This window comes from Bufo gargarizans, chromosome 4 (assembly GCF_014858855.1).
Source record: "Bufo gargarizans isolate SCDJY-AF-19 chromosome 4, ASM1485885v1, whole genome shotgun sequence".
NCBI classification, from domain to species: domain Eukaryota; kingdom Metazoa; phylum Chordata; class Amphibia; order Anura; family Bufonidae; genus Bufo; species Bufo gargarizans.
The window spans coordinates 236,535,752-236,563,599 of NC_058083.1; the positions used below are offsets into that span (position 1 = coordinate 236,535,752).

Consider the following 27,848-nt stretch of genomic DNA (forward strand, 5'->3'; position numbering starts at 1 on the left):
AAGAAGACTCATCTCAGTTTAATTTGCACATGCATCAAATCGTTTTTACACAATAAAAGCACACAGAGCTATGGGGACTGGGTATTGCGGATGTGCTAGCGGCCATCTAGCAACCCATGTCCTCAGCTCTATACCCCAAATCCCGGTGACAGGTTCCCTTTAAATAAATCTAGCTGAGCAAATGGAGCAATGAATGGGGGAGCTGTGGAATCATGTAAGGTATAGGACTGCTTCTAGCTTTGTAAGAAAGAGACTACCATGTACAATATGAGGTCTGATGTTTTACATTAATCACAGGAATAACCCCTTTAAATGAATAAATACAAATTTTGTTTGGTTTTCAATGTCATTTATATTCACCTCTCTCGGCAGATTTTAGAAGCTCCTCATAGTATAGTTTGCAGACATTGACCTCTCTCTCTAGCTGTCCTATATCAGACACAGAAAACATCTTTGACTCCTGGCTGTCTTCCAAGAATTCATCAAACCGAGTTTTCAGATTGCCCAGAACCTGCTGATGTTCTCCAGGAAGCAAGGTTTTAATCTGCAACAAAGATGTATACACTTACATTATTCTTATACCTCATACATTTGTAATGATGATGTTAATAGTTATGAAGAAACGGGTTTTAATGGTTTTAAATGGTTACATTATTTCGATATAACTAGCAATAGCTGCCGATGCAAATACAGCAACAATAGTGTTACAGTGAGTCTGAACAGCGTCCACAGACTAAGCCAACGCTTTTGTCAGATTAGCAGAAGATGAATGAGAGCCTGTCACCCCGAAAATGCAGTGTAATATCCACAACAGCTCTTTGGTCAGTTCTCCAAGATGTTTGGAACAGCCTCCCCGCTGAGTCCCTACAAACTGTGTGCATGTGTACCTGGAAGGACTGATGCTTTTTTTAATGCAAAAGCTGATCACAACAAATATTGATTTAATCGATGTTTCTTTTTTGTTCATTCACTTTCCATTTTGCTTTTCCATTAATTGATCCATTACTTTTCCATTAATTGATCATAAACTTTAAAAAAAAAGAAAAATACATACTGAAGAAACCTTGGTAGCTCGGATGGCTTCAATTTCATTCATTAGGAAATGCCAAGACACTATGCTCTTCATGTTGACATGGGATTCGTGCCAAAGAGATAATACACTTTGATACATTTGCTCAATCCTGCAGAAAATATTGAAAAATTATGTCAATTTATAACAGAGTTGCTAAACTGATTCAGAAATGCAGATAACAGCATTAAAATCTATACTTTCACTATATTAGTAATTTAGTAATGACACTGATATGTTACTCAGCTATATGAGTCTGCTCAGCTCCTGCTGCTCTACAACAAGATGCCTGCAGCTCAGACACCGCGTATCCATGTCATTGTCTTTTCTTAGAATTCTTGTGGCATTCCTTGGTTACTCCTCCAGTAAATGTAATTATAATTTGACAACTGGGTTTACCATTCCCCTTATCAAATAAGTGACTAAGGCTATGGTCACATCTTTGCTTAGGCATCATGGTAAAGAGGAAAAAACTACCATAATTATCATATCTGGCAAAGCCAGACACCACTGTACACTGCCGGACCCCACTGACCACAGCCACTGCATACAGGAGTGTTTGCCCAGCACAAAGCTGGCATTTCTGCCTGATCCCCTTTGGATCCCATTATAGTGAATAGGGATGCGGTGGTGTCCAGCTTTGCCAGATGCGGTAATTCCAGTAGTCTGTTCCTCTGCTTGGCGATATGTCCTCTTAAAATGGAGACAGGTGCAGTTAGCTCCTGAGCTTTATTTAGTGGATGCTGCAGCCAGCATGTTATATTTTTTACTGATGACTTATTCTCTCAATAAGGCCTCTTTCACACGACCGTTTTTTTTTTTCCGTTTTGCGGGCCGTTTTTTGCGGTCCGTATACGGTCCGTATACGGAACCATTCATTTCAATGGTTCCGCAAAAAAAACGGAATGTGTTCCGTATGCATTCCGTTTCCGTATTTCCGTTTTTCCGTTCCGTTGAAAGATAGAACATGTCCTATATTTGGCCGCAAATCACGTTCCGTGACTCCATTAAAGTCTATGGGTCCGCAAAAAAACGGAATGCATACGGAAATGCATCCGTATGTCTTCCGTATCCGTTCCGTTTTTTGCGGAACCATCTATTGAAAATGTTATGCCCAGCCCAATTTTTTATATGAAATTACTGTATACTGTATTTGCCATACGGAAAAACGGAACGGAACAACGGAACGGAAACGGAACCACAACGGAAGCAAAAAAACGGAACAACGGATCCGTGAAAAACGGACCGCAAAACACTGAAATGGACATACTGTCGTGTGAAAGAGGCCTAAGGCCTCTTTCACACTACAGTATTTTGCGTTCCGTATACGGTCCGTTTTTTGCGTTCCGTATACGGTCCGTATACGGAACCATTCATTTCAATGGTTCCGCAAAAAAACGGAATGTGTTCCGTATGCATTCCGTTTCCGTATTTCCGTTTTTCCGTTCCGTTGAAAAGATAGAACATGTCCTATATTTGGCCGCAAATCACAGTCCGTGGCTCCATTCAAGTCAATGGTTCCGCAAAAAAAACGGAACACATACGGAAATGCATCCGTATGTCTTCCGTATCCGTTCCGTTTTTTGCGGAACCATCTATTGAAAATGTTATGCCCAGCCCAATTTTTAATATGAAATTATTGTATACTGTATTTGCCATACGGAAAAACGGAACGGAACAACGGAACGGAAACGGAACCACAACGGAAGCAAAAAACGGAACAACGGATCCGTGAAAAACGGAACGCAAAACACTGAATTCAACATACTGTAGTGTGAAAGAGGCCTAAGTCATCCCGTCGATCAGCTGAGAAGGCAGCGGAGCTCGTAGTAGTGCCACAGCCTTTTCCTAGGCCATGTGACGTCACGTTCTTTGGTCATAAGGCCTAGGAACATTGAAGTGAATGTGGCTGAGCAGTGATACCAAGCACAGCCACTATACAATGTACGGCACGGTGCTTGGTGAGCAGAGAGAAGGCTGCGGCATTACTAACAGCGCTGCTGCTTTCTCAAACAGCTGATCGGCAGGGGTCCCGGGTGTCAGATCCCCACTGATCAGATAGATTCTCAGAAAACCCCTTTAACTAAAGTTGAGCAGGAGTTAGAGAGTCTGCTAAATTATTCTAATACTCTTTTATCATTATCAATATCTTTTCAGGTTTTACATTGACTGTTAGTGGACAGCACCTGTTCGCGGACTCAACAGCTTCTTTGTTTGGTGGTGGCACTGTAAAGCACACAGATGGGACCATGGCTTCATTGCCAGTCGGACTGATCACCTTCCACTTTGCACGGTGTGAATTGCTTGCTAGTACACATTCATCGTCTTTGTAAATAGTTATCTGCATGTAAAGATTGGAAAAATGTACATTATTGATTATAGAGCATTAACTGTATTTCAATCTGACAAGAACATTTTATAGAAGAGTTATAGAAGGGTGAGAGCACCACTACTACAATGATAATATATGCACATCGGTATGCAAAAGGTGGCTTCATTTTTACAATGGAGGGCCTTGCTTCTATAATGTGTATAATCCAACATTGTTTTAATTAATTTTAATAGTAGATTACAATCATCTTAAGGTGTAAGAGCAATTATATTAAAGGGAACCTGTCACCATGAAAATGCAGTGCAATCTGCAGGCAGCATGTTGTAGAGCAAGAGGAGCTGAGCAGACTGATAGACAGTTTTACAGGAAAACATTCAATAAAACTTTATACATTTAAACTGCTGATTTTTATGCATAGGAGTCAAGTGGGCGGTGACAATCAGTGACTGACAGCTAACTGTACATGACTACACATACAGCGGAGGCTGTCAATCTCTGAGGAGGACCGCCCACATGACTCCTAAAAAGAGCAGAGATTTAAACGCATAAATTACAGGTTTTATTGAATCCTTTCCCATAAAATAAACATCAATCTGCTCAGCTATTCCTGCTCTATAATTGCACTTCATTTTGACGGGCACAGGTTTGCTTTAAATGAAATCTTAGATTTTTAAATTGTTGATTGTAAGATCAGCAAATCACTGTGTGCAAATGCAATTGCTCAACGATTTTTCAAATAAAAAGGGTGCTGCCATGCAATCTCAGTTAGTGACCAGCACAATTGAAAAATGTACAGCCACTCTAAGGGTCCATTCACACAACCATAAGTGTTTTGCGGTCGGCAAATTCCGGGTCCGGTTACCGGCAGTGTGTGGCCAGCCCTATGATAGAAATGCCTATTGCGGACAAGAATAGGACATACGCTATCATCTTTGCGAGGCAGCAGAACGATACTACGGATGCAGACAGCACACCGGTATGTTCGGTCACTGGGTTATAGTAGGGGGAGACTTAGGGGACTTGGTTATAGTAGGAGGAGACCTACTGCCCTTGTTCTCCTGGGCGTCTCCTTCTCCTAGGCTGTAGCGCTGGCTAATCGCAGCGCAGAGCTCACAGCCTGGGAGTTTTTTACCTCCCAGGCTGTGAGCTCTGCGCTGTGATTGGCCAGCGCTACAGACTAGGAGAAGGAGACGCCCAGGAGAATAAGGGCAGTCTCCTCCTACTGTAAGCAAGTGACCAAACATAACGGAGGGCATAGCAGGAGAATGGAGCGGCGCCCAGGGATAAGAGTAAGTGCAGTGAGATCACTGTGCGCCGCTGTATATATCATGATACTTAGTTCACAATTTTTTCCCAGATGAAAGGTCCTCTTTAAGCTACATTCTTATCACTAAGGCTGAGTTCAGCCTTTCCGTTCTCCTGCTCTGTTATAGGAGCAGGAGAACGGAAAGGACAGATAACTGAGCTGAACAGAGCCTAGTCCTGCGCGCACAACTTTTGTCTCCTCTCTAAAATCATTTTCTGAGCGGAAACCTAACTGACCCCATTATTATAGTCTATGGGGTCCGTAGGCTCCCTTCGGCTCAGTTATGTGCCGAATCCGTCCTTTCTGTTTTCCTGCTCCTATAACAGAGCAGGAGAACATAAAGACTGAACGCTGATGTGAACTCAGCCTTAGATAAGGATTGAGCTATAATGAGTGTTTATAATGTGAGAGAGCAGAGATAAAAAGTCCTTCTGTTCCTCAGATGACGGAAAGGACAAGAAATACACAGGCAGCTAGTAGAGTATGACAGCTCTGTACAGGAAAAAGGATTCCATATTGTTAATAAACACCAATAAAAAAATGATTTTTAGGCTACTTTCACACTGGTTTTTGGCTTTCCGTTTGTGAGATCCATCCAGGGCTCTCACAAGCGGTCCAAAACGAATCAGTTTTGCCCTAATGCATTCTGAATAGATAAGGATCCGCTCAGAATGCATCAGTTTGTCTCAGTTTGCCTCCGTTCCGTCTCCATTCCGCTTTGGAGGCGGACACCAAAACGCTGCTTGCAGCGTTTTGGTGTCCGTCTGATGAAACTGAGCCAAACTGATCCGTTCTGACACACAATGTAAGTCAATGGGGACGGATCCTTTTTTTGTTTGACACAATCTGGCACAATAGAAAACGGATCCGTTCCTCTATTGACTTTCAGTGGTGTTCAAGACTGATCCGTCTTGGCTATGTTAAAGATAATACAAACGGATCCGTTCTGAACGGATGCAGACAGTTGTATTATCTGAACGGATCCGTCTGTGCAGATCCATGACGGATCCGCACCAAACGCTAGTGTGAAAGTAGCCTTAGCTCAAAATAAGTATAATGCAATAATAAAATATGCCCCCAAAGGTGTACATAGCCTTTAAGGGGCCTTTCTAATGAAGAGAATGCCTTTCCGTTTGCTGTGGAACTTTTTCTCATCTAGCATAATGTGACTTCTGTGACTTCATTTTTTCAAGGTTTGTACATATCTGCCTGAATGAAAAATTATTATTAGCTGCCGTCCCATCCCTTCGCTAGCCATTAGCTGTGTAAATGCTTTAGGGGGAGACCAGCAACTAGCAGAATATATAGCAATTCTTGTTTTGTGTGATTGAATGTCTTGTGATTGCAAACCCACTAAATCCACATGCCACTTGTTAAAGAGAATATATCTGCCTGGCTAATAGGACACTAAGCAAGGGTTCACACTGTCCATTGGCTCATACACTGACCTCAATTTGTCTGTAGTCACATATGGCTCGAATCGGAATAGATGCTTTCAGTGGATTGTCAGGGTTCCTTGGCTTTAATTGAACTACTGTCTTTGCTTTTCCAACAAGGCTGGCAATTGTGCTTTTGTACTGCAAAAGCTGCTCCTTTTCTTCCTGCATGATTAAAGAAAAAAAATAGTGTTCATACTGCTAGATCACATCTGCTGCTGGATGGTTCAGGAGGCTCCTTGGTTTTTTATTAGCAAAAAGAATGTCAGAGCAAGATAAATACACTACTTCTAAATTCTCCATCCAGCCTACATCCACAGGGAAAATACACTGGCAGGAAAGAAACATTTCTGCGGGTTGGCTGCGGAATTTAAAGCAAAACCTGCAGCAAAATCTGCATATTTTATGTGGGGATTTTGTTTTGGACTTCACCCTATGCATTGCCAAGGGTGAAATTCACAATTAAAATTCCCACTATAAATTGACGACCCCCGGATTCATATCACATGGCAATTTCCTTGCAGATTTCTCAAAATCTCATCCACTTTGCTGCCACTATACTACTCTGATAATTATTCACAGATTCCCAACAGGTCTTGATTTGATGAAATCCCATAGACATTGTGAAATTAATCAGGGGTGTTTAGGCACTTCTCTAGACAATATGAATACATTTTATCATCTGTTCTTCTGCAGACTCCACATGACAAGAAGAACTGCACACATCTCATGGTGTAACCAAGTCTTCCAGAGCCGCATTTTCCAGCATCTCTCCACTACATAGCATTCATAATTCCATATGTATCTAATATATTAAAGGCTATCAAAGAAAACAGTCGTTTGTGTTCATTACCATTGACTCTTGCACCAAGTCTTCCAGTTTATGCACACTGGTTGATTTATCACAGCTATACTTCCTCAGTATGGAATCTTTTAAGCTCTTCAGGTAGTCTGTGGCATCTTTGGCTTCACTGAAATACTACAATAATTTAAACAACATAAGTCAAATACATTTCAGAGCTTTAAATCTGGAATAGTGTTTTAATGGTAATTTTGGAATAGTGATCACTTGTGGAGTCATATAATGAGGCACTCTGCAAATCTGTCTTTTCTCAAAGGGCTGGTGGACACCATCATACTTGGGATTTGTAACACAGAGATCCCAAATAACGCAGAGATTTTTATGCTCACCATATTATGAGCCACGCTAAAATGTATGTATAAGCATAGAGATGAAGATTTTCACAGTGTGCCAGGACCATAAGGACGAGCGGCTATAATCAATGGAGTGGTACACCATTTTTTATTGAAGATTTACTTTGGAAGATTTATAGAAGATTTACTTTGGACAACCCCTTACCATATAGTTCATTATAACATATTCAACATTAATCAGAAAAAACTCTACAAAAAACTAATTCTCATCATCATCCAGTAATATGTGCACATCTATGACCTGCTTTTCATACTCCTATGACAGATAATGCATATATGGCCACCAAACATGTGGTGAAAGCACATCTACAGAATGAGCATTTCACTTCCACACAAATATATGTAAAGGAAATTGATGAAATACCTCATAGTAGGCAGTGTTTTGTCGTATATGTTGCTCTACACAACTGCACAGCTGCAGAATCCAGTTCCACTGTGTCTGCATAGCTGCTTTGTAGGCCTAGAGGTGGCAAGAGAGGTAGGCAATTATGTAGCATCATGCACCCAAAGAAAAGTTAGGTTAAATAAAACAGAGTTCCTTGTATCATGTTCTAGAGAAGATTGTGTGTATATGAACATTAGAACTGTGGATTAATATAAATTTAAAAAATAGAAACGTACAGGTCCTTTATCCTCTCCAACATTAGGGTGAATCGGAAAGGAAGGTGGCCGTTCCAGCTTCTGCCACAAATCCACAGCAAAATCTACATCAAGATGTGCTATATGGCAAAGGGTGAAAGTCGAAGTGAAAACCCACTTTCCGCCCTGCGTATTCACTGCTATGTGTATATAATGGGTATGTAGAAACCCTATCCACATATATTGTACTGTCATTTTTTACGCATTTTCAATGAAAAGTCTAAATTCACTAATCTCCAGTAAGTATAAGATTTACTATAATATGTAGTAAAACCTGTCAATATAGAGTCCTGCTCACACGTCAGTGAAAACAGAAATGATAACAGATCTATTATGATCCATCTTGATACAGATCTCTGGAAAATCTCACTTATATTGGATCCATTTTATTTCATTTGCGGGAACAGGGTAGCATATTAGGCTATTCTGACTGTCAACAAGCAAAGGAGAATGTGGGCCTTATAGGCAAATATCCGATTGTGAGACAACTACCGACCACCCATCAATCATTACTGGCGCTGCTCCAAAATCAATAGTGCAATCACAGACTTCAACAATATGACTTTTGTACGTGTCTATAACATGTCACAACATCATTTTGACTCAATGTCCCCAACAGCAATGGCCTCAATTGGTTGTCGTAGGAGCAGCACCCATGTTGCCAGAGCAACACAGAAAAACAAGGGTAAGTGTATTATAGTTTTGGTATATTTCCCATGTTAGAATTTAGTAAGCCATACTGGATTTCCATGTTACTAAAATACATTGCACCTTTTCACTAATCATGTCTATTGGACAGTTAAAAACTAAAGAAAATGAGGAAAAGATTTGCTGTGCTCACCTCAATACTGGATCTTGCAGGATGATTCTGGAGCAACAACTGTTCTGCCGTATCTTGCACAGATTTAATAACTTCTTCTTTATGATCAAGTTCCCTCATTAAATCCTTCATAAATAGAGATCAGAGATAAGTTAACAAATATGGTTCTTTTCTAATACGTCGCTGGAGGCCATAGATTCTAGTCGGGAGCTTTAGAACAATGAAGATGTGCTTTGTACGTGGATTCAGAGATTAGGCATCCCATTTGTTTACATGAGGGATCAGGGTAACCTGGTAATAGTAAAAAGGGGCTTATTTTAAACAATAGTTATAAAGTGGCCTACTCCTTTAGGGACCGTTCATACAGCAGATGTTGCCTAGGCAAAACCCGCTGTATATTCTGCAGTAGAAACCATTGCAGTATTTCACTTTGAGTGCTGTGGATCGGCTCACGGGTTTAGCCTAACTGAATGGAGCTAAATCATGAGCAATACCATGCACCACTGCTACTAAGTAGACAGAATGCAACCGGATGTCCCAACATAAACAATGAAGAGGTTGCATCCCCTGTAGAAGCATCACAGCCCCCTTCAAACAGATGATATACAGGAGTACCGAGAGTCAAACTGCAACCAATCTGATGATGATGGCCTATCCGGAGGAACGTTTATCAGTATTCTGAACCCAGTGCAGGAGTTTTGGTCTAGCTGAAGTCAGGACACTTACAGCATGGTAGTCCTTTTTAGCTGGTATGTTTTGGTTTCTATCACTCCAGTCATAGGCTACTTCTTCCTCTTCTTTTTCATTCAGCCATATCAGCTCCCTTGTGGCTCTTGTGACAAAACTGTGAAGGGAGTCCAGGTTCTTTTGACGGTTTCTTGATGTTTGCTTATTAAAACGAATTATGGGGAAAAAAATAAATAAATATATATATATATATATATTAGGAACTATCAAAATGTGTGCAGATTAACCACCATGGCCTCATCATGCCTATGATTACATTGAGGTGATAGTGATTATGCTGTCACTCGAACAGTAGCAGTAGGAAACATGTCATTCCTGTACATCATTGGTGACAAACCCTAACTTATAGAGTACCCTGCAGCACCGAGACATACCTGGCTTAGTATATAATTGTATTCCCCATGAAATACCAATTCTCTGATATTCCTCTTGGAAATGACAACTGCGTGCTATCATTCCCCTTGTAAATAGATTGTGTTTAGAAATGTTTGGGGTTATACTCCAATGACAAAAAAAATTGTAACATTCAGTCATCAATTTATTAATATATTTTCAGAGAGAACAACAGCACAATGCAGAGTTATGGGAAAATATGCTGCAGAAGTGTAATTTCATAGGGGACATGAAAATGTACCAAACAGGTTAGGAGAGCATACAGTTACAGATTGTAATGTGCAAAAGATGGATATCTATATTTCAAGGACTCAGTAAAACTGCTCATTATACTTTCCTAAAAGGTCACTGAGGCTTATCAAAGCAGATCTGTCAGCTTAATATGCTGTCCTATGTAAGGGCGCCACATTACAGCTACGGGTCCCTATTCCATGTGGACAAAACAGCACAAAAATGTAACATTCAGCTACCAGGAGAGCTCCAAGAATACGCTGGTCACACAGAGTCTGGTAAATTCATGAAATCAGCACTCCCCCACCCCAGCTCCTCTCTGTAGTGACTAACAGGATAATGTGTGTACATGCATACACAGCAACCTGGTAATCACTACCACCAAAAGACAGAGGAGGTAGGGGTGAGTGCCCCCCAGGAAAACACCAGTATCCATAAATATGTATCTGGTGTATTCTTTCAGCACTCTTAGTCTCCAAATGGTATGTTTTGTGTGTCATTTAGAAGTATGGACCTGAGGCTATAATATACTTCCCTCACATAGGACAGCATATTAAAGAGGTTCTCCGGGAAGAAGAAAATGAAAATACTTAAATATCACTTTAGTATAAAAACAGTATATTCCCGAATACCTTTTATTAGCTATAATGGTTTAATTTGTCTAGGGAGCAATCATTAGGAGAAATAAAATGGCGGCCATCCTATTAGCACACACAAAACCTGTCCTAATCACACAACAGGACAAGTTACTTTACAACACTGAGCTATAAAGCTGCCTCATCCTCCTCTCTGCTCTGCTTGTCAAGGATTACGATCCAGAATACAGTTGATAAGATCTTTAGCAGAATCTCTGTAAGAATGGAGTCCATGAGGAGACATGAAGTACAGAGAGGACGGACAGGACAGACTGTGGTAATGGAGACTGCATACAAGTGCTGCTGCTCATTATCTAAACCCCCACTATCCTCTCTGTAAATCATGTCTCCTAATGAACTTCATTCCTACAGAGAGTCATCTGAAGATCATATTAAACTGTATTCAGGATCATAATCCCTGCCAAGTAAGAGAGGAAGATGACGCAGCTCTTTAACTTGTCCTCCTATGTAATTAGGACAGGTTTTGTGTGTACTAATAGGACAGCGGCCATTTTATTTTCCCTAATGATTGCTTGCTGCACAAAACGAGCCATTATAACTAATGAAAGGTATTTGGTAATATATTTATAATAAAGTAATATTTAAGTATTTCATTTTCTTAATTCCCGGAGAACCCCTTTAAGCTGACAAACCACTTTAAACAAAAAAAAAAAAATTGTGAACAAAATTGGAAGAAAGAATTATACTGACAATAATTGATGTAATCATCAAGCAATACATTACTTGCTGACATGTTCCAATTATCAGAAAGTTCTGCCAGCATGAAGGAGACAGGGACCTTGCGATCCCCTCTCTGAGTCCTGCGCTCATCATAAACTGAACAAACAAACATACAGGGGCATCTAGTGCAGGTCACCAGTGCTCACCTTGTGAGCTGCACTGACATAAAATGTTATGGTGCTATTGCCTTACCAGTAACTTTGAATAGGAGCTCTCAACTTTGTTGAGGATATCAGTATAAGAACTTTTCAAAGGACCTGACATGTGGAGCTGTAAAAAAAGAGAATAATAAGAGTAATGTATAATGCATATATGGAAAAAGAAACTGGGAGACGTATATATGTTATAGTCATCATATACAAAGATGATGCATGTCAAAAGACTGTCCTACTTTTACTTAGTTTGCACCCCAGACCAGTGAACACACCCAGTTCTATATAAGTGATGTATGAAATTATAATTTCACTGGGTGTTCACATCTAGTCGTAGAAACAAGACTAAATATGTTCTCAGAACAGCAAAGCGATGACAGGTCCCAGGTAACATAATAAGTCATATAAACTATGTGCTGATTTATAACCAGAGGCATAATAATAGTGCACAATGTGCTAATGTTAGAATGGAGAACTTCAAGCAAGCACAGGCATAATATAACCCGCAGGGAGGGCAAAGGAATTAAGTGCTAAGATTAAATGATGTTCTTTCTGAAATGGAAATATCTGACATAGCAAGAGGAGAACTATTTCTTGGGGGAAAAAAATCATCGCTATTGTGTCAAAAATCCATTGGGCGAAGCTAATAACTACGTTGGAAAGTATTCAGACACGACTATACCAATACCTCGTTCATTTTGGCCTCTTTTAGACTGGTATCAAATTCTTCAACAACCCCATGGAAGGTCCTGTGATTCTCTAAATGCATCTCAATGCTGGACAAGTCTGAACCCCACTCTCCGCGGTCCAGTTGTATCTGTGAGGAAACATTAATATGTTTGGGACCACAGATATGAAGGCAAATATTTCATAAAATGTTATGTGCTCATCATTAAGCATTACCATAGCCAACCACCATGTTCCGCTATAACATATAGAAAATATCATCTTGCTGCTACACTTGTATCCAACTCTGCCATAAATAGAGTAGCATATTAATAATCAGTTGGATAGCATATTCTATACACTAAACTGACGATACCGCAAGGAGGTAGACTCATACAGCAGTGTCATATTGCTTGGTATGTAGAGGGTATTCCATGTTCCATGGATAGAGTCCAAAGACTTTACCTGCATTTCTTCCACCCAGTTGGAGAGGTCTTGAACGAATTTAACATTCACTTCTTCTTCGGGCAAATTTTGATCAGCAAGAGATGATTTCCTCAAGGGTTTCTTGACTTGCATGAGCTTGAGTGACTGTAATGCATTTGAGTTCATCCCAGTTGCATAGTTTTGGATAAAACCTGGGCTAAAGCTTGGTGCAAGTGTTGGTGTCACGGGAGTCAAATGTGAATTAAAGCCATGAGACATATTAGTTGCAAGGCTGGATGGCAGACCAGGAACAACACTTGGCAGGAGACCAGGAGACATGCTGCTAGATATACTTGGAGTCAGGCTGGTGGGTGACATTGGTGTCATATTGTGGGACATTGAAGAGTTTCTTACAGGGTTCAAGCTTTGTGAAAATCCTGAGTTTAGGCTTTGTGATATTCCTGATAACATAAGTTGTGTCTGATCAGACGCAATCATCCGTCCCTTGCTGTATAACGAGGAGTATTCATTTCTTAATGACAGTAGTTCATCCCGCAAGGAAGCCACCCTGCAGAGAGGTAGCCATAATTATTACAGAGTGATGATAATGAGCAAGGCACGCTTTCTACAACGTACACACAAGCTGTATTACCTTTGCACTAACTGGTCTGCTTGATAGTACTTTCCATCTACAAGCGCCTGGACGTCCACAAGCTGCTGTCGCAGTAGATTTTCACATTCAATCAGGTAACCAGCAATCTCAGCTTCATTTTGAAACTGGATTCCAGATTCCATCCGTTTGGTGTCCTGTAATAAGGGAACAAAGGGCTTAGGGTCTGTCACTCTGTTTGTATAACAAGCCAAGTTCATCATGTTGTTAGACTTGTACTTGCTGAAATGTCATGAGCATCTAATGCGAATGAAATTAAATAATCAAGCAAACTATCCTGAAAGGCAATCAAGTGACAGTCAACTTGTGTAAGGAACACTCACAGCTTGAAGAGCGCTCCGAGCTAATATCAGCTTATCTTCACATCCAAGACTATCTCTCTGCACTCGGTTTGCAATCTGTTGCAGCATCTCTTGCCTAAAAGAAAGCGATAATAACAGATAAAACAGATCAGGAAAACCATATGACACTAATATCTATCATCTATCGCTCTATCTTCTATCTATACACACTACACATAATAAAAATTATTGTATTAATTATAATTATATTAATTATAATTTATAAATGTAGAAAAACCATAATAACACATACCACGTGCTGCTCGACTGCTCACCACCAAAGCTTATGTATGAATGTATCATTGTAGGACCGCAGTTAACTGACAGTAAGTTCTCATTGGAGCCGACACTCGTGCGATCGCTCCCCGTGAGTACAGAGTCACTACTGTAGTAGCCATAACAGGTGCCGTTCATTTTTATACTACTGACCCGCAGTCACCCATCCAAACTGACAGTATGATAAAAGGTAAGCGTAAAAAAGCCTCCAGAATGTACAGCTTCCAGAAACGAAAATATATCCCTACTGGCTAAGAGTACCACTAGCGTCCTTTCTTAAATAGGCTCTAACATGTAGATTCAAACCCCAGCAAATAATATTCACATTGCTCTTCAAAGGATTTTGCCTGCAGCCACATTTACCAGTTGGAGTCTGCCTTTCCTCCCTAGCTTTAACACTGAGCAAGTTTGGGCTTATCAGCTTCATTTGGGCGTCTGTGGGAAGTGGATCTGCCAACTATTTCAGGTATTCTCAATCAGACCGTTCCAAGTCTCGGTGCAGATACACCAGCAATGTTTACATCCCAGCGCTATGAGCAGGAAACAATTAACATGCACAAGCGCCTTGTCTGGCAAAGACAGTCTTGCAGCATGCCAGAGGGTTTCAAGCTATTAGTTCTATTCAATGTGATAACCAAGGAGAAACTCGCATACATTGGGGATCTTGTAGTAGAAGAAGATGAACGGTTTTAACATTTAGTGCTCTTTGCACTGAATACTAAATGATGAGAACATGCAACTGACCCTACTCGAAAACTCCCCCCGAGCTGCCATATCAGGCAGGAACACTGTATGGGCAATGTGTGCTTTACACACATCTATCCTGCCTCTAAGGACAAACCATGAAAACGAATCACTCCTTAAGTGAGAAGACAGTAAAGCAGGTAAGGCTACTGGATCCGTCATGGATCAGCAAAAACGCTTCCGTCATGATAATACAATCGTCTGCATCCATTATGAACGGATCCGGTTGTATTAGATTTAAAATAGCCAAGACGGCTCCCTCATGAACACCATTGAAAGTCAATGGGGAATGGATCCGTTTTCTATTGTGTCTATTGCCGTCTCGACAATTTGAAATCTAATACAATCGGATCCGTTCATAACAGATGCAGACGGTTGTATTATCATGACGGAAGCGTTTTTGCTTATCCATGACGGATCCAGCAAAAATGCTGGTGTGAAAGTCGCGGACAGAGAAATGTTGCTTGCACCGTTATTCTGTCCGCGATGGGGACGCAACCAAATAGAACAGAATGCATTCTAGTGCACTCAGTTTCGTTCAGTTCAGTTTTGTCCCCATTGGCAATGAATGGGGACAAAATGGAAGTGTTTTCCCCGCTATTGAGATCCTATGACGGATCTCAATAGCGGAAAGGGAAAGCGCAAGTATGAAAGTAGCCTTACTTGTATTCTCTTTCTGGGCTATGGCTGATAACAATAAAACACAAATTCTGCTGTGTTTTTTTACTTATTTTGATTATGGCATTCACCGTGTTTTATGAATAATGCATACATTTTATACCACGCTTCATTGTGGTCGTGACGATAACAATTATGTAAACTTTTTAACATTTTTATTTTTCTGTACTTTTTGTAAGGGGAAAAAAAAAATTTGGGGTCACTTTGGATATTGTTAATTTTTACTATGTATTCACGTTATTTTAATTTTTTTGTTTTAGTGCCGCAAGGAAACTTGTGCATATGACCACTTAGCATCAATTTACAGCACTTAGCGTTAACTACATAGCACCAATGGTTAAATGTACAGCAGATGGCACCAAAGGGTTAAAATGTATCTCTATCACCATTCTAGTTTATATATGAAATTATGAATATAATCTGTATAAACGGTCAAACATCTCTTTGTAATGATTGTGCGGGCATTTCAGCTTGGTCATACTCACGTAAGCGCTGTGGCCCCTTTAAACAGCTGATCTTCAGGGATGCCAGTTGGATCCCCACTAATCTGATACCCTAAACCCAGAAAAACCTTCTAAATATGACACCCCTGCTTTAGATTTGTCATGTGACATTTGCTTTTGGTTCGACTGCAGTTTTATATACAGGGGTCAGTAAAACTCCAAGAAATGGATCCCGGAAGGTAATAATTCATGACACGTCATTGTGTACTTCGTACTTCTATGAGAACATAATGGCAAACAATGAACCACCATATAAATACCTTTCAATTTCCGGTCTTAATGCTTTCTCCCGTTCAAACATAGCGATGATTAGCTTTCCCCATTCTTTTTCGATGTCATTTGGATGATATCCCTGACAAAGCTTGATGCGTCCAAATTCAATCCAAGCCTTGACAAAAAAAACAAGTCTCAATGTCAAGTGCTTCATAAATCCACAAAGATAATGCATTATCCACATCAAAGCCATACTTACTTCCAGCAGTGAGTACAGGTGCTTGATCTTTTCTTTTTCTGCTTCCTTTGGTGGGATGTCTTTCTCTTTAAACTGCAAGTATTGGTTATAAAGTGCCTGCGAAGGTAACAGAGCAGTCGAGTTAAAAATAGTGTTATCAATGTGTATTTGACATATTTTGTGTGGTATGAACTGTAATACTGCCTAGAAAACTACGCATATGGTGGTAAATTAAAATTATGAGTGTAGAGATTGCTTAACACATACCGAACAGGGGTTGGCAATACCCCCTCGCCCCTCCGGGAGCTGACTCCTTCGCTCCTGGGCCTTGACTGCTCTACGGGATGTAAACTATTGACACTGCTGCAGCCAATCACTGACCGCAACGGTGATCATCTCCCCATGCTTCATGAGATTATTTGCCAGGATGCAAGGACATCAGGGATCCGCTGTGGCCAGCAATTGGCTGAAGCGACGTCAAGCAGAATGTTTAAAGCAAGGGAGCCAAGAGAAGCCCTGAGTCCGTAGAGGATGCCGGGAGCCAGCACCAGGAAGCAAGTAAGCATGCTTCCTTTTCCCAGATCTGCCCAGAAGGGAGAAGTTTGCCAATAGCCCCACAAAATGTTTACAATCCCTTTATGTGAACAGAATGGGCATTGACAGGTTTTGCTGCTAATTTTCCTACATTACCATTTATGCCGTTTATTATGTGTTTACTTGCATTCAAATAAAAAAACATGGCATACATAAGAGAAGCGAACCCTTACCTTTAGTTCTGCAACAGTGTTTGGAAAACTTCTGTCAGACATTAACGCTACATGGTGCCTAATCCATTGGATGAGGTAATTCACCATATTCTGATATTCTATCCATTTTACTTCAACATCCTAAAACAAAAAGAATACAAATATACTTAATGTTACATCACATATAATAAAAGAAAGCACAAGCAGAGAATGCATGAGAAGTGGGAGGAACAGCTGACCGCCAAATGAGGGATTGCTCAACAGTTATCTGAAGATCTCCTTGCATGCTCCTTTCGGTTTACTGTATGTAAAAACGCCATTTGTTTTCATGGTGTTTTTACAGGAGTAATTGGCGGTTTTTCAATTTTACACATGGGAATTTCCTGGTGTTTTACAGGTTCTATAAAGAAACCTATCAAGAAAAAACAACATGCAAATGCCTGTGGATATGCAAAGATATCCGAGATTGATATAAATGTTAAAGGGGTTAACCAACCCCTGAAATGCTACACTATACGCCCGGGCCCCTCACCCTCACCCACAAAATATACTTACCTTGCTCACTGGCACCCGCGTCGCTCCTGTTCCCCGCACTGCCATCCGTAGTCGGGAGGGGGGCATCCAATGTCAGGCTGTGACAAGCCTCTCTAGCATCACCCAAGGTGCTAGGGAGACTCATCCCCCTCGCCGCCTGCCATTGGCTGCCCCCCTCCCCGACAGTGGATGTTTTCAGCCACGCACAGGGAGAAGCAGCGGCAGGAGTGACGTGGGTGCCGGGGAGCAAGGTAATTATATTGTGTGTGAGGGGCCCGGGCGTATGGTGCAGCATTTTAGGGGTTGGATAACCCCTTTAAGTATGGCCACCTTAAGCGTACATGCAAACGGGACTGAATTGCTACAGATTTGCCACTGCAGATTTGCATGGGGTTGATTCGGGGTGCTGTACATTACCACAAATGTAAATAAGTTTCAAGAAAACTCAACCACACACTGCAAAAAAAAATAAAAAATCTGTAGCACCAACTAGCCCGCGGTACAGTTCTTAAATCTGCAGCAGGTCAATATATTCTGCATATTTCCACCATGAATTTCACCCTATGGAAGTCAGCAAAATCCACAGCAAAATCAACAAAAAATATACACTGAACAAAAATATAAACGCAACACTTTCGGTTTTGCTCCCATTTTGCATGAGATGATCACAAAGATCTGAAACACTTTCTACATACACAGAAGACCCATTACTCTCAAATATTGTTCACAAATCTGCCTAAATCTGTGTTAGTGAGCACTTCTCCTTTGCCGAGATAATCCATCCCACCTCACAGGTGTGGCATATCAAGGTGCTGATTAGACAGCATGAATATTGCACAGGTGTGCCTTAGACTGTCCACAATACAAGGTCACTCTGAAATGTGCAGTTTGATCACACAGCACAATGCCACAGATATCGCAGTTTTTCCTTACGGGGGGGGGGGGGGAGGGACGGGACAACACCAGTAAGCATCTGGTGTGGCCACCATTTGCCTCACGCAGTGTAACACATCTCTGTTGCATAGAGTTGATCAGGTTGTTGATTGTGGCCTGTTGAATGTTGGTCCACTCCTCTATAATTGCTGTGTGAAGTTGCATGTTGCATAATATTGGCAGGAACTGGAACACGCTGTCGTATACGTCGATCCAGAGCATCCCAAACATGCTGAATGGGTGACATGTCCGGTGAGTATGCTGGCCATGCAAGAACTGGGATGTTTTCAGCTTCCAGGAATTGTGTACAGATCCGTGCATACAACACAACGTGATGGTCGTGGATGAATGGCACAACAATGGGCCATAACATATGCCTGCCCATACCACAACCCCACGGCCACCATGGGCCACTCGATCCACAACGTTGACGTCTGCAAACCGCTCACCCACATGACACACCACACACGCTGTCTGCCATCTGCCCTGAACATTGAAAACCGGGATTCATCCATGAACAGAATGCCTCTCCAACGTGCCAGATGCCATTGAATGTGAGCATTTGCCCACTCAAGTCGGTTATGACGACGAACTGCAGTCAGGTCCAGATTCCGAAGATGACAACAAGCATGCAGATGAGCTTTCCTGAGACAGTTTCTGACAGTTTGTGCAGAAATTCTTTGGTTATGTAAACCGATTGTAGCTGCAGCTTCCATGTGGCTGGTCTCAGATGATCATGGAGGTGAACATGCTGGATGTGGAGGTCCTGGGCTGGTGTGGTTACACGTGGTCTGTGGTAGTGACACCAGTTGGATGTACTGCCAAATTCTCTGAAACGCCTTTGGAGACGGCTTATGGTAGAGACATGAACATTCATTGCACGGGCAACAGCTCTAGTAGACATTCCTGCAGTCAGCATGCCAATTGCACACTCCCTCAAATGTTGCGATATCTGTGGCATTGTGCTGTGTGATCAAACTGCACATTTTAGAGTGGCCTTTTATTGTGGGCAGTCTAAGGCACACCTGTGCAATATTCAATGCTGTCTAGTCAGCACCTTAATATGCCACACCTGTGGGGTGGGATGGATTATTTCGGCAAAGGAGAAGTGCTCACTAACACAGATTTAGACAGATTTGTGAACAATATTTGAGAGTAATGGGCCTTTTGTGTATGTAGAAAATGTTTCAGATCTTTGAGTTCAGCTAATGCAAAATGGAAGCAAAACTGAAAGTGTTGCATTTATATTTTTGTTCAGTGTATTTAAATAACACATATATTGCCATAATTTATTGCAGACTTTACCCCTACAAATAATTTCCTATGCAAATGTACCCTTTTCATAGGAAAAACTGAGATCTCCTAGGCTAAGTGGGCCATCCCGAGAATATTGACCTGATGTACACTTTTTATGTAATGGGTATGATCTATATTAGTTAATTAATCTGATTATTTTTTATAGAAAACATTGTCCATAATATTCTTAAGAGCTTTCAAGTAGAACCCTTATTATATTGTACATTATGTAGTATGTGTTATTTGTAAGTTATAGGGCCTCCTGATTCTGACAAGGCACAAAGTAAAAAAAAAAAGCCTAAAACAAGTTAATATACAGTAGCTATGAAATCTGCATTACTTACATTTGCACTAATTCCTTCCCCTCCATCTGGTGTCTTGGGAAAAGCATCATACATTGAAGAAACATATGTAATCACCGACTTTTCATCTGGAGAAGAAACATCTACGTCTAGGGATAAAAGGGGATAAATGTGTTGAAATTCATCTTTATCCTTAAACAGGACCTTTACCTTTTTTTTATTCAAGATAAATACCTGTCGCTGATGCTGCCACCCTGCCTGTTTAAAAAAAAAATATTGCCCCCCCCCCCCCGCAGTTTTCATGCTCAGTATGCTAATACCGAGCATCGGGATAGGGAGGAGACTCCAGGTCTCCTTCTCCCTGGCTGTGCCGCGATCCAATCACAGCAGAGAGCGTCACACACAGCCAGGAAGAAACCAAGAGGTTATCCCAAAAACAATTTCTCGCCAATTCCAGACAATGCAGAGGGTCAGCCAGACACAAATCAATGCATGCTGCGGTTTGTATCTGGACGATTCCGATTGTCACCGGAACAGTCTGACGGCATATACACTGGAAATGTGAAACTAGCCTAACGTTCGATAAAGACAGGGTCTTGGGGACCATCATTCTCAGGATCCCTGAGGGCTACATTGGTCACAACCCCAGCAATCTGGCATTTGTCACCTATGTTGGTCCCATAGAAGTGAATGGAATGGTGCATTGACATGCGCACTAATGGACTCGGGGTCCAGTGGCATGCCTTCAATGCAGGCAGACCACACAACTGCTAAGGGGACTGGAGGGTGGGAGGTGGCGTTGAACTCCTTTTTATTTTCTGGATATGCAAACATTGCATTTTCATGCAGCCACCACTAGGGGGAGGTCAGTGCAAACTAATTATTACAGCTTCTAATTCAGTCAATTGTAACTGCATGAATTCCTATTGACTGAGCTCCCTATAGTGGTGGCTGCAGACAGGCAGCTTTCTAATCGTTTTCTAGTGTAAAAGACATTAAGGAATATTGTGTTCAGTACAAGTGCCCTTTTTATAAAGCACCTTTTCACTTTTTTCTGACATAAAAGGCAGATAAAGTGGGCGAGGCCAGGTGTGACTTTTTATTACAATTTTTTAATTACAATTTCTTCCACTTAATAACAAAAAGTATATATATATATCACCAAAAATCTAGGACATTGTACTTAGCATTCTGAATTGCCTGGGAGGATTTGACACGTGTACTGGGAAACTGGTGTAAGGATGTTTTTTTATTCCCTGTAATCAGCATGAAAAGGCTTTCCAAATCTCTTCCTAATTTTTTTAATTTGGGACATGACCAGAAGACGTGTACTGGAAAACTGGGTGGGGATGGGGGCTCATACTAAGTTTTGCTATGTGCCCTATGAGATCTATGTATTCCCCTGTCAGAGACCCTACCTTCTGTGGATCACTAGACCTCCCAGTGGTCAGACCACAGAGAACTGACATTTATCACTTATCCTGTGATATATGCTGATGGGGATAAACCCTTTAAAAAAAAAGCTAGAATGCTATTGTACCTTCTGGATCCAGCAGTCTGGTGACACCCAGTTTTTCAGCTACATAAAAAGCATTTTCTAAGTTTGTAATGTTGCTTTGAACAGCAACGGTATCCATGTCAATCAGGTCCGGCCTGCAAAACAATACACAACCAGGTAAGATACATTTGGTATAAAAAAATCACAAAGGCAATAGTCTTTTCACTGTCTTATGATAGTGACATATCACATAATTTGGAGATCTTCATGCCGGGCAAGATCACTCAGCTCTGATTAGCTTTGCTTGGCTGTCCTTGGAGAGAGAAGCAAGTGGCATACAGGCTCAAAGCAAGTCAAGGAGCAGAAAGACCATGTGAGAATTTATCATAGACGTTTTATGCCGGTCTAGGATACCCCCTGTGCTACTAGAGGATGCATCTAATTTATGGCGAGGAGCATGCCTCGTCATAACTGAGGTGCATCTTCTTGCATGTGCCTAGACTGAAATTCAATATTCTTTTACATCACAAAACTGGCATAAAAGAAGATAACCCCCCCCCCCCCCCCTTGCCCTCCTCATGCTCCCTTTAAGGGAAAGTGGTGAGGGCAGCGTAGATACACTTATACCTAGATTTAGAAGTAACGGCGTTTAAAAAGTCACAAACACGAGGTTTTGACTTTTTTACACCAGAAAAATGGAGTGGATCGAATAATAATTTCCCCCTATGAGTCTCCTCCAGGAGAGATGATCAGGGCTCTTCCGTGCATTGGGGACAGCAATTTCGGTCCCCAATGCACGGGTCTCATCCGTGCAGCGGGCTGGACCCATTCAACTTGAATGGGTCACTGGTATGTCCGCACCGCAAAAAAATATGACATGTCATTTTTTTTGCGGTGTGGAAACACGGAAAGAAACACAACGGAAACACTCCGTAGTGCTTCCGGTGTTCCGTATCTCTGGAATTGCGGACCCGTTCAAGTGAATGGGTCCGAATCCGTGTTGGGAGCTGCACACGGCCAGCGGCCGTGGATTGCCAACCCACCGTTTGCGGGCCGCAATACGGCTACGGCCGCCCAACGGCCGTGTGCATGAGGCCTAAGTCTGTCAGATTTGACAGAAAATATATATTTTTTTTATATCACACAAAACATAATTTATGAATTGGTATCATTTAAAAAAAAAAAATCCTATATCTCGATACTGGTCTATATTTACTGAAATAGCTACACCAAAAATCTATCTAAAAAGTGGTGCAAAATGGGGCAAATTAGTGGATCTACGGTTTGTGTTAAAGCACCCACGGTGAAAGGGTCCCTACAGCGCTCCACTTCCTGCTCCAGGGGGGGATTACATTCAGCGGCTGAGGCAGGTCTATGCTGCAGCCAGTGAGTGACATTCACAGCCATAGCCAGCAGTGTCAAGCCAGGAGGTGGAAATGGCACATCAATTCTGTTATTTCTTTAACCGGTATACAGCCTTTGGGAACACTTTTTGCGCAGGAATACCCCTTTAATGTTTCTTTTTCAATATCTTTATTGTTTGCCTAACAAAATAGTGGCTCTTCAAAGTCAAATGCTATTTTATATTTTATGTATTTTATACATTTTCTATGTCATAAATAATGAAGATGGCAGCACTAATCTATAGTAAATATGAAAAGGGGTCTCAGCACATAACTTAAGATACCAAACAAGTACTAAACCCCACTAAATGAGGATCAGGAGACAGTAGGTAAGGGCAAAAAAAAATGCACAGATAGAAGTATAGAGGCAGCACAGTTATTGTAGGTGTTTCTGAACAGGTGCGTTTTCAGGTCACTTTTAAAGGTTTCAAAGTAGGTGAGAGTCTGGTGAGTTGGGGTTACGAGTTCCAGAGTATGGGTGATGAACCCAAGAACTCTTGCAGTGGGTTGTGCGCAGAATGAAAAAGGAGGGCAAAAAAGGAGGCCTTAAAAGGATTGAGCATTATATTTTGGGTGGTATCAGGAGGTTAGCAGAGATGTAAAAAGAGGCAGGTTGTGGATGTTGTTATAAGTCATTGATACACTTTAACTGAATTCTCTGGGCAATGTGTAGTCAGTGAAAGGACTGGCTTGGATGTGTGGTTTGAAAGACAAGACAGAGTGACAGGTTATCCTGAGCTAGGACACTTGTGAGTCTGAGAAGTGTCCATTCTGAATAACCCAGTGAGACCATTAAAAGGGTTTTCCAGGATTTTTTAACCATGATTTATCCTCCGGATAGGTCACCAGTATCTGATTGATGGGGGTCTCTCGCAGCTTTCCTTAGGCCATGTGACATCACGTTCATCCGTCACATGGCCTAGGCACAGCCTAGCCCCATTGAAGTGAAAGGGGCTGAGCAGAGAGAAGGTTGCAGCGCCACTGTGAGCACTTTCTCAAACAGCTGATCAGCGGGTGTCCCGGGTGTCGGATCCTCCCTCGATCAGATACTGATGACCTATGCAAAGGATATGTTATCAGTTTAAAAAATTCAACAAAACACCTATAATTACATGGTCACTGTATAATACAACATTTTCCAAGCTGAGTTGTGCCTGTGGCCATCAATTGACAGCACTTTCTCATCTTTTTTTGACAGGACAGGTAAGGTGAATAAACTCCCCGAAATACTGAAATCAATGGCATTATGTAACATTTTTCTTCATGTTAAGGGTCCATTCACACGTCCGTTTTTTCTTTCCTGATCTGTTCCGTTTTTTCAGGAACAGATCAGGACCAGATCTGGACCCATTCATTTTCAATGGGTCCTGGAAAAAATCGGACAGCACAATGTGTGCTGTCCGTTTCCGTTGTTCCGTTCCGCATGTCAGTTTAAATATAAAACATGTCCTATTCTTGTCCTGAAAAATCGGATCCTGGTACAATACAAAGTCAATGGATCCGCAAAAAACGGATGACATTCGGATGTCATTCCGTATGTCATCCGTTTTTTGCGGATTCCGTTCCTGGAAACACATAACAAATTTTTTATTTTTTTTTTTTTTTCAATTTTTTTTCAAAGAAATCCAAACAACTTTATTTGATTATTGAAATGTATACATGTTTCCGTTTTTTGCGGATCCGCAAAAAACGGATGACATACGGAAACATTTTCAGGAACAACGGATCCGCAAAAAACGGACCGTTTTTCAGGATGAAAAAAAACAGGACGTGTGAATGGACCTTAAGGGAAAATATTACAAATCTCTGGAAACAATACTGCACACATTCTTATTATAAATGCAGTGCTGTTGATTGTTCCTTAAGATTAGTCTGCCTGAAGCCTAAGATAATTATTACCACTCCCTCAATACCGTAATAAACAAAATGTACAGAAAATAGTTGCATAACAACATTTCTAGACAATCAGGAATCAGACTATTTTGTCCTATTTAAAGGGTTTTCCCAGGACCAACATACTGATGACCTATCCACAGGATAGGTCAGCAATATGAGCTTGGTAGGGGTCCTATACCCAAGACCTCCATGATCAGCCATTAACAGCAACCACAGGTTCTGGAAGTAACCAGTGTATGAATCCAATACGTCACAGCTGATTGGTAGGAGTGCTGGGTGTCGAACCCCCATCAATCTCATATTGATGACCTACTCTATATCAATAGGTCAGTCCCTTAAAACCCCTTTAAGGGCACAATAGTATGTGGACAGGTTTTTTAGCCCAAAAGTAACCAAAATATATGGTACAAATTGACTAAAAAAGCAATCCGAGAACACAGTGAACTCATAGTTATGGGTCTGCCTTCCCCCTCCCATCTCATACCATAGATATGGAGATTTTTATTAAAAATGTATTTACAATAGGTTGTAAATGTGGAAATTTCAGTGGGGGCACTACTTTTTGCAGTGTACACCCCTGCTCACGAAAGCCGCTGTGGACTAGAACTACGAGTCCATTATTATTTTATTATTCATATTAGTCAAACACAATATTCTGTTGTGCTGTATGGGCTAATGTAAGTGCGGACCTGTCCCATACTATACTGTCCTTAAAGAGGGCCACACCACAGTCTGCTGACAGATCTACTTTAATGATACAACCTGTTAAAAAAAGAACGCAGGTCAAAACATGTAGTATACATAATAAATGTTATTGGGTAAATCACAAACATCTAAGGAATATCTGGTCTCTAACTTTAAAGACAGGAGCTACATGGTGATCTTGGCCACGATGATCATTGTATAACACTACAGCCATTGTGCTGAATGGGATCACAGTGCAATGACTGCAGTGCTACACACTGATTGCTGGTTGCACAACATCACCATGTACCCCCAAACATTTGCACCTGTTCTGTGTTTCACCCAAACCTGATTTGGCTGACAATCACTGATGGAAAATAATGACCAATATACTGACGTATTAATTCCCAATACAGACACTAAGGCCTCTTTCACACGGGCGTTGCGGGAAAAGGTGCGGGTGTGTTGCGGGAACATGCACGATTTTTCTGCGCGAGTGCAAAACATTGTAATGCGTTTTGCACTCGCAGGAGAAAAATCGTCATGTTTGGTACCTAAACCCGAACTTCTTCACAGAAGTTCAGGTTTGGGATCGGTGTTCTGTAGATTGTATTATTTTCCCTTATAACATGGTTATACGGGAAAATAATAGCATTCTTAATACAGAATGCATAGTACAATAGCGCTGGAGGGGTTAAAAAAATTTTAAAAAAAATTTAACTCACCTTAATCCACTTGATATCGCAGCCGGTATCTCTTCTGTCTGTCTTCTGTGCAGGAACAGGACCTGTGGTGACCTCACTCCGGTCATCACATGATCCATCACCATGGTAAAAGATCATGTGATGGATCATGTGATGACTGGAGTGACGTCACCACAGGTCCTGACAGACAAAAGAGATGCCGGCTGCGCAATCAAGTGGATTAAGGCGAGTTACATTTTTATTTATTTCTTTTTAACCTCTCCACCGCTATTTTACTATGCATTCTGTATTCAGAATGCTATTATTTTCCCTTATAACCATGTAATAAGGGAAAATAATAATGGTCGGGTCTCCATCCTGATCGGTCTCCTAGCAACCGTGCGTGAAAATCGCACCGCATCCGCACTTGCTTGCGGATGCTTGCTATTTTCACGCAGCCCCATTAATTTCTATGGGGCCTGCGTTCTATGGGGCCAAGCTATATACTCACACTAATTAAAATTCGTCTGCCCTATAGGCTGATTTCAATTAGTGTAAGTATATAGCTTGGCCTGCTCTCTCTTGTGGACTCTCATTACAGTCTTTGGTGGCCATTTGGCACCAGGAGTGGTGTGGAGTGGGCCCGGCATGCATGTTGGTACCTGCATTCCTTTGATATAATGGAGGCCATTTTGGCACCAAAAATGACAGAAATTAAAGCAGGCCCAGCATGCATGTGGAACCTACACTCGCTGAATTGTATGGTAGCCGTCATGGCACCTAACAGGTAGAATTTAGTGTTAGGAACCCGTCCTACAGAGATCGCCTTGACGTGCGGCAGACGGGCTCAAATAATTTGCTATACGTATAATACGGGCTACCCTGAGTTTTCTCTGCAGCACGTGGATGGGATTTCTGAAGCCTTAATCCAATTTTCTGGTACTGTAAATGCTGCGGATAGTCTGCATATGTGGCTGTGCCCTTATTTCTACAAAGGGATTTTAACTTTTCATTCAAATTTTTAACTTAGGCTAGCATATTTATGAATGGCAGCATATTGTGCCTGTCTCTAAAGATACGCACACACCTATAAAGGCACACCATTGGTCTGTCTGTTAGGGGAAATTCACACGGCCGTAGGTGTTTTGCAGTCCGCTAATTGCGGATCCTCAAAACACGCATATCGGCCGCGTGCGTTCCGCAATTTGCGGACCGCACATGGCCAGCGCTATATAGAGAATGCCTAAGCTTGGCCGCCGTTGCAGACAAGAATAGGACATGCTCTATCTTTTTTGCGGGGCCACAGAACGGAACAACGGATGCGGACAGCACACAGTGTGCTATCCGTATCTTTTGCGGCCCCATTGAAATTAATTGCTATCCGCAAATTTGCGGAACGGAT

At 41.5% G+C, this 27,848-nt stretch overlaps 1 protein-coding gene across 17 annotated transcripts in view; it reads right to left on the reverse strand.

Annotated features, from left to right (window-relative positions):
* The window catches only part of DST (dystonin), a 566,706-nt gene that overhangs the window by 247,062 nt on the left and 291,796 nt on the right, over positions 1-27,848 (reverse strand). For 14 of the 17 annotated variants that reach the window (XM_044290838.1, XM_044290839.1, XM_044290836.1 and 11 more), the window contains 18 exons: positions 21,823-21,935; positions 20,325-20,431; positions 17,239-17,358; positions 16,493-16,588; positions 16,281-16,408; positions 13,802-13,895; positions 13,461-13,615; positions 12,848-13,376; positions 12,405-12,533; positions 11,757-11,834; positions 9,544-9,705; positions 8,839-8,943; positions 7,723-7,818; positions 6,997-7,122; positions 6,156-6,308; positions 3,256-3,410; positions 1,055-1,181; positions 361-544 (listed from right to left, as the gene is read on the reverse strand). In XM_044290838.1, the coding sequence (XP_044146773.1) occupies positions 361-544; positions 1,055-1,181; positions 3,256-3,410; positions 6,156-6,308; positions 6,997-7,122; positions 7,723-7,818; positions 8,839-8,943; positions 9,544-9,705; positions 11,757-11,834; positions 12,405-12,533; positions 12,848-13,376; positions 13,461-13,615; positions 13,802-13,895; positions 16,281-16,408; positions 16,493-16,588; positions 17,239-17,358; positions 20,325-20,431; positions 21,823-21,935 (2,657 nt within the window). Of the gene's footprint in view, positions 1-360; positions 545-1,054; positions 1,182-3,255; positions 3,411-6,155; positions 6,309-6,996; positions 7,123-7,722; positions 7,819-8,838; positions 8,944-9,543; positions 9,706-11,756; positions 11,835-12,404; positions 12,534-12,847; positions 13,377-13,460; positions 13,616-13,801; positions 13,896-14,072; positions 14,394-16,280; positions 16,409-16,492; positions 16,589-17,238; positions 17,359-20,324; positions 20,432-21,822; positions 21,936-27,848 lie in introns of those variants that run through there. The other 3 variants (XM_044290845.1, XM_044290850.1, XM_044290851.1) reach the window with 3 other exon arrangements.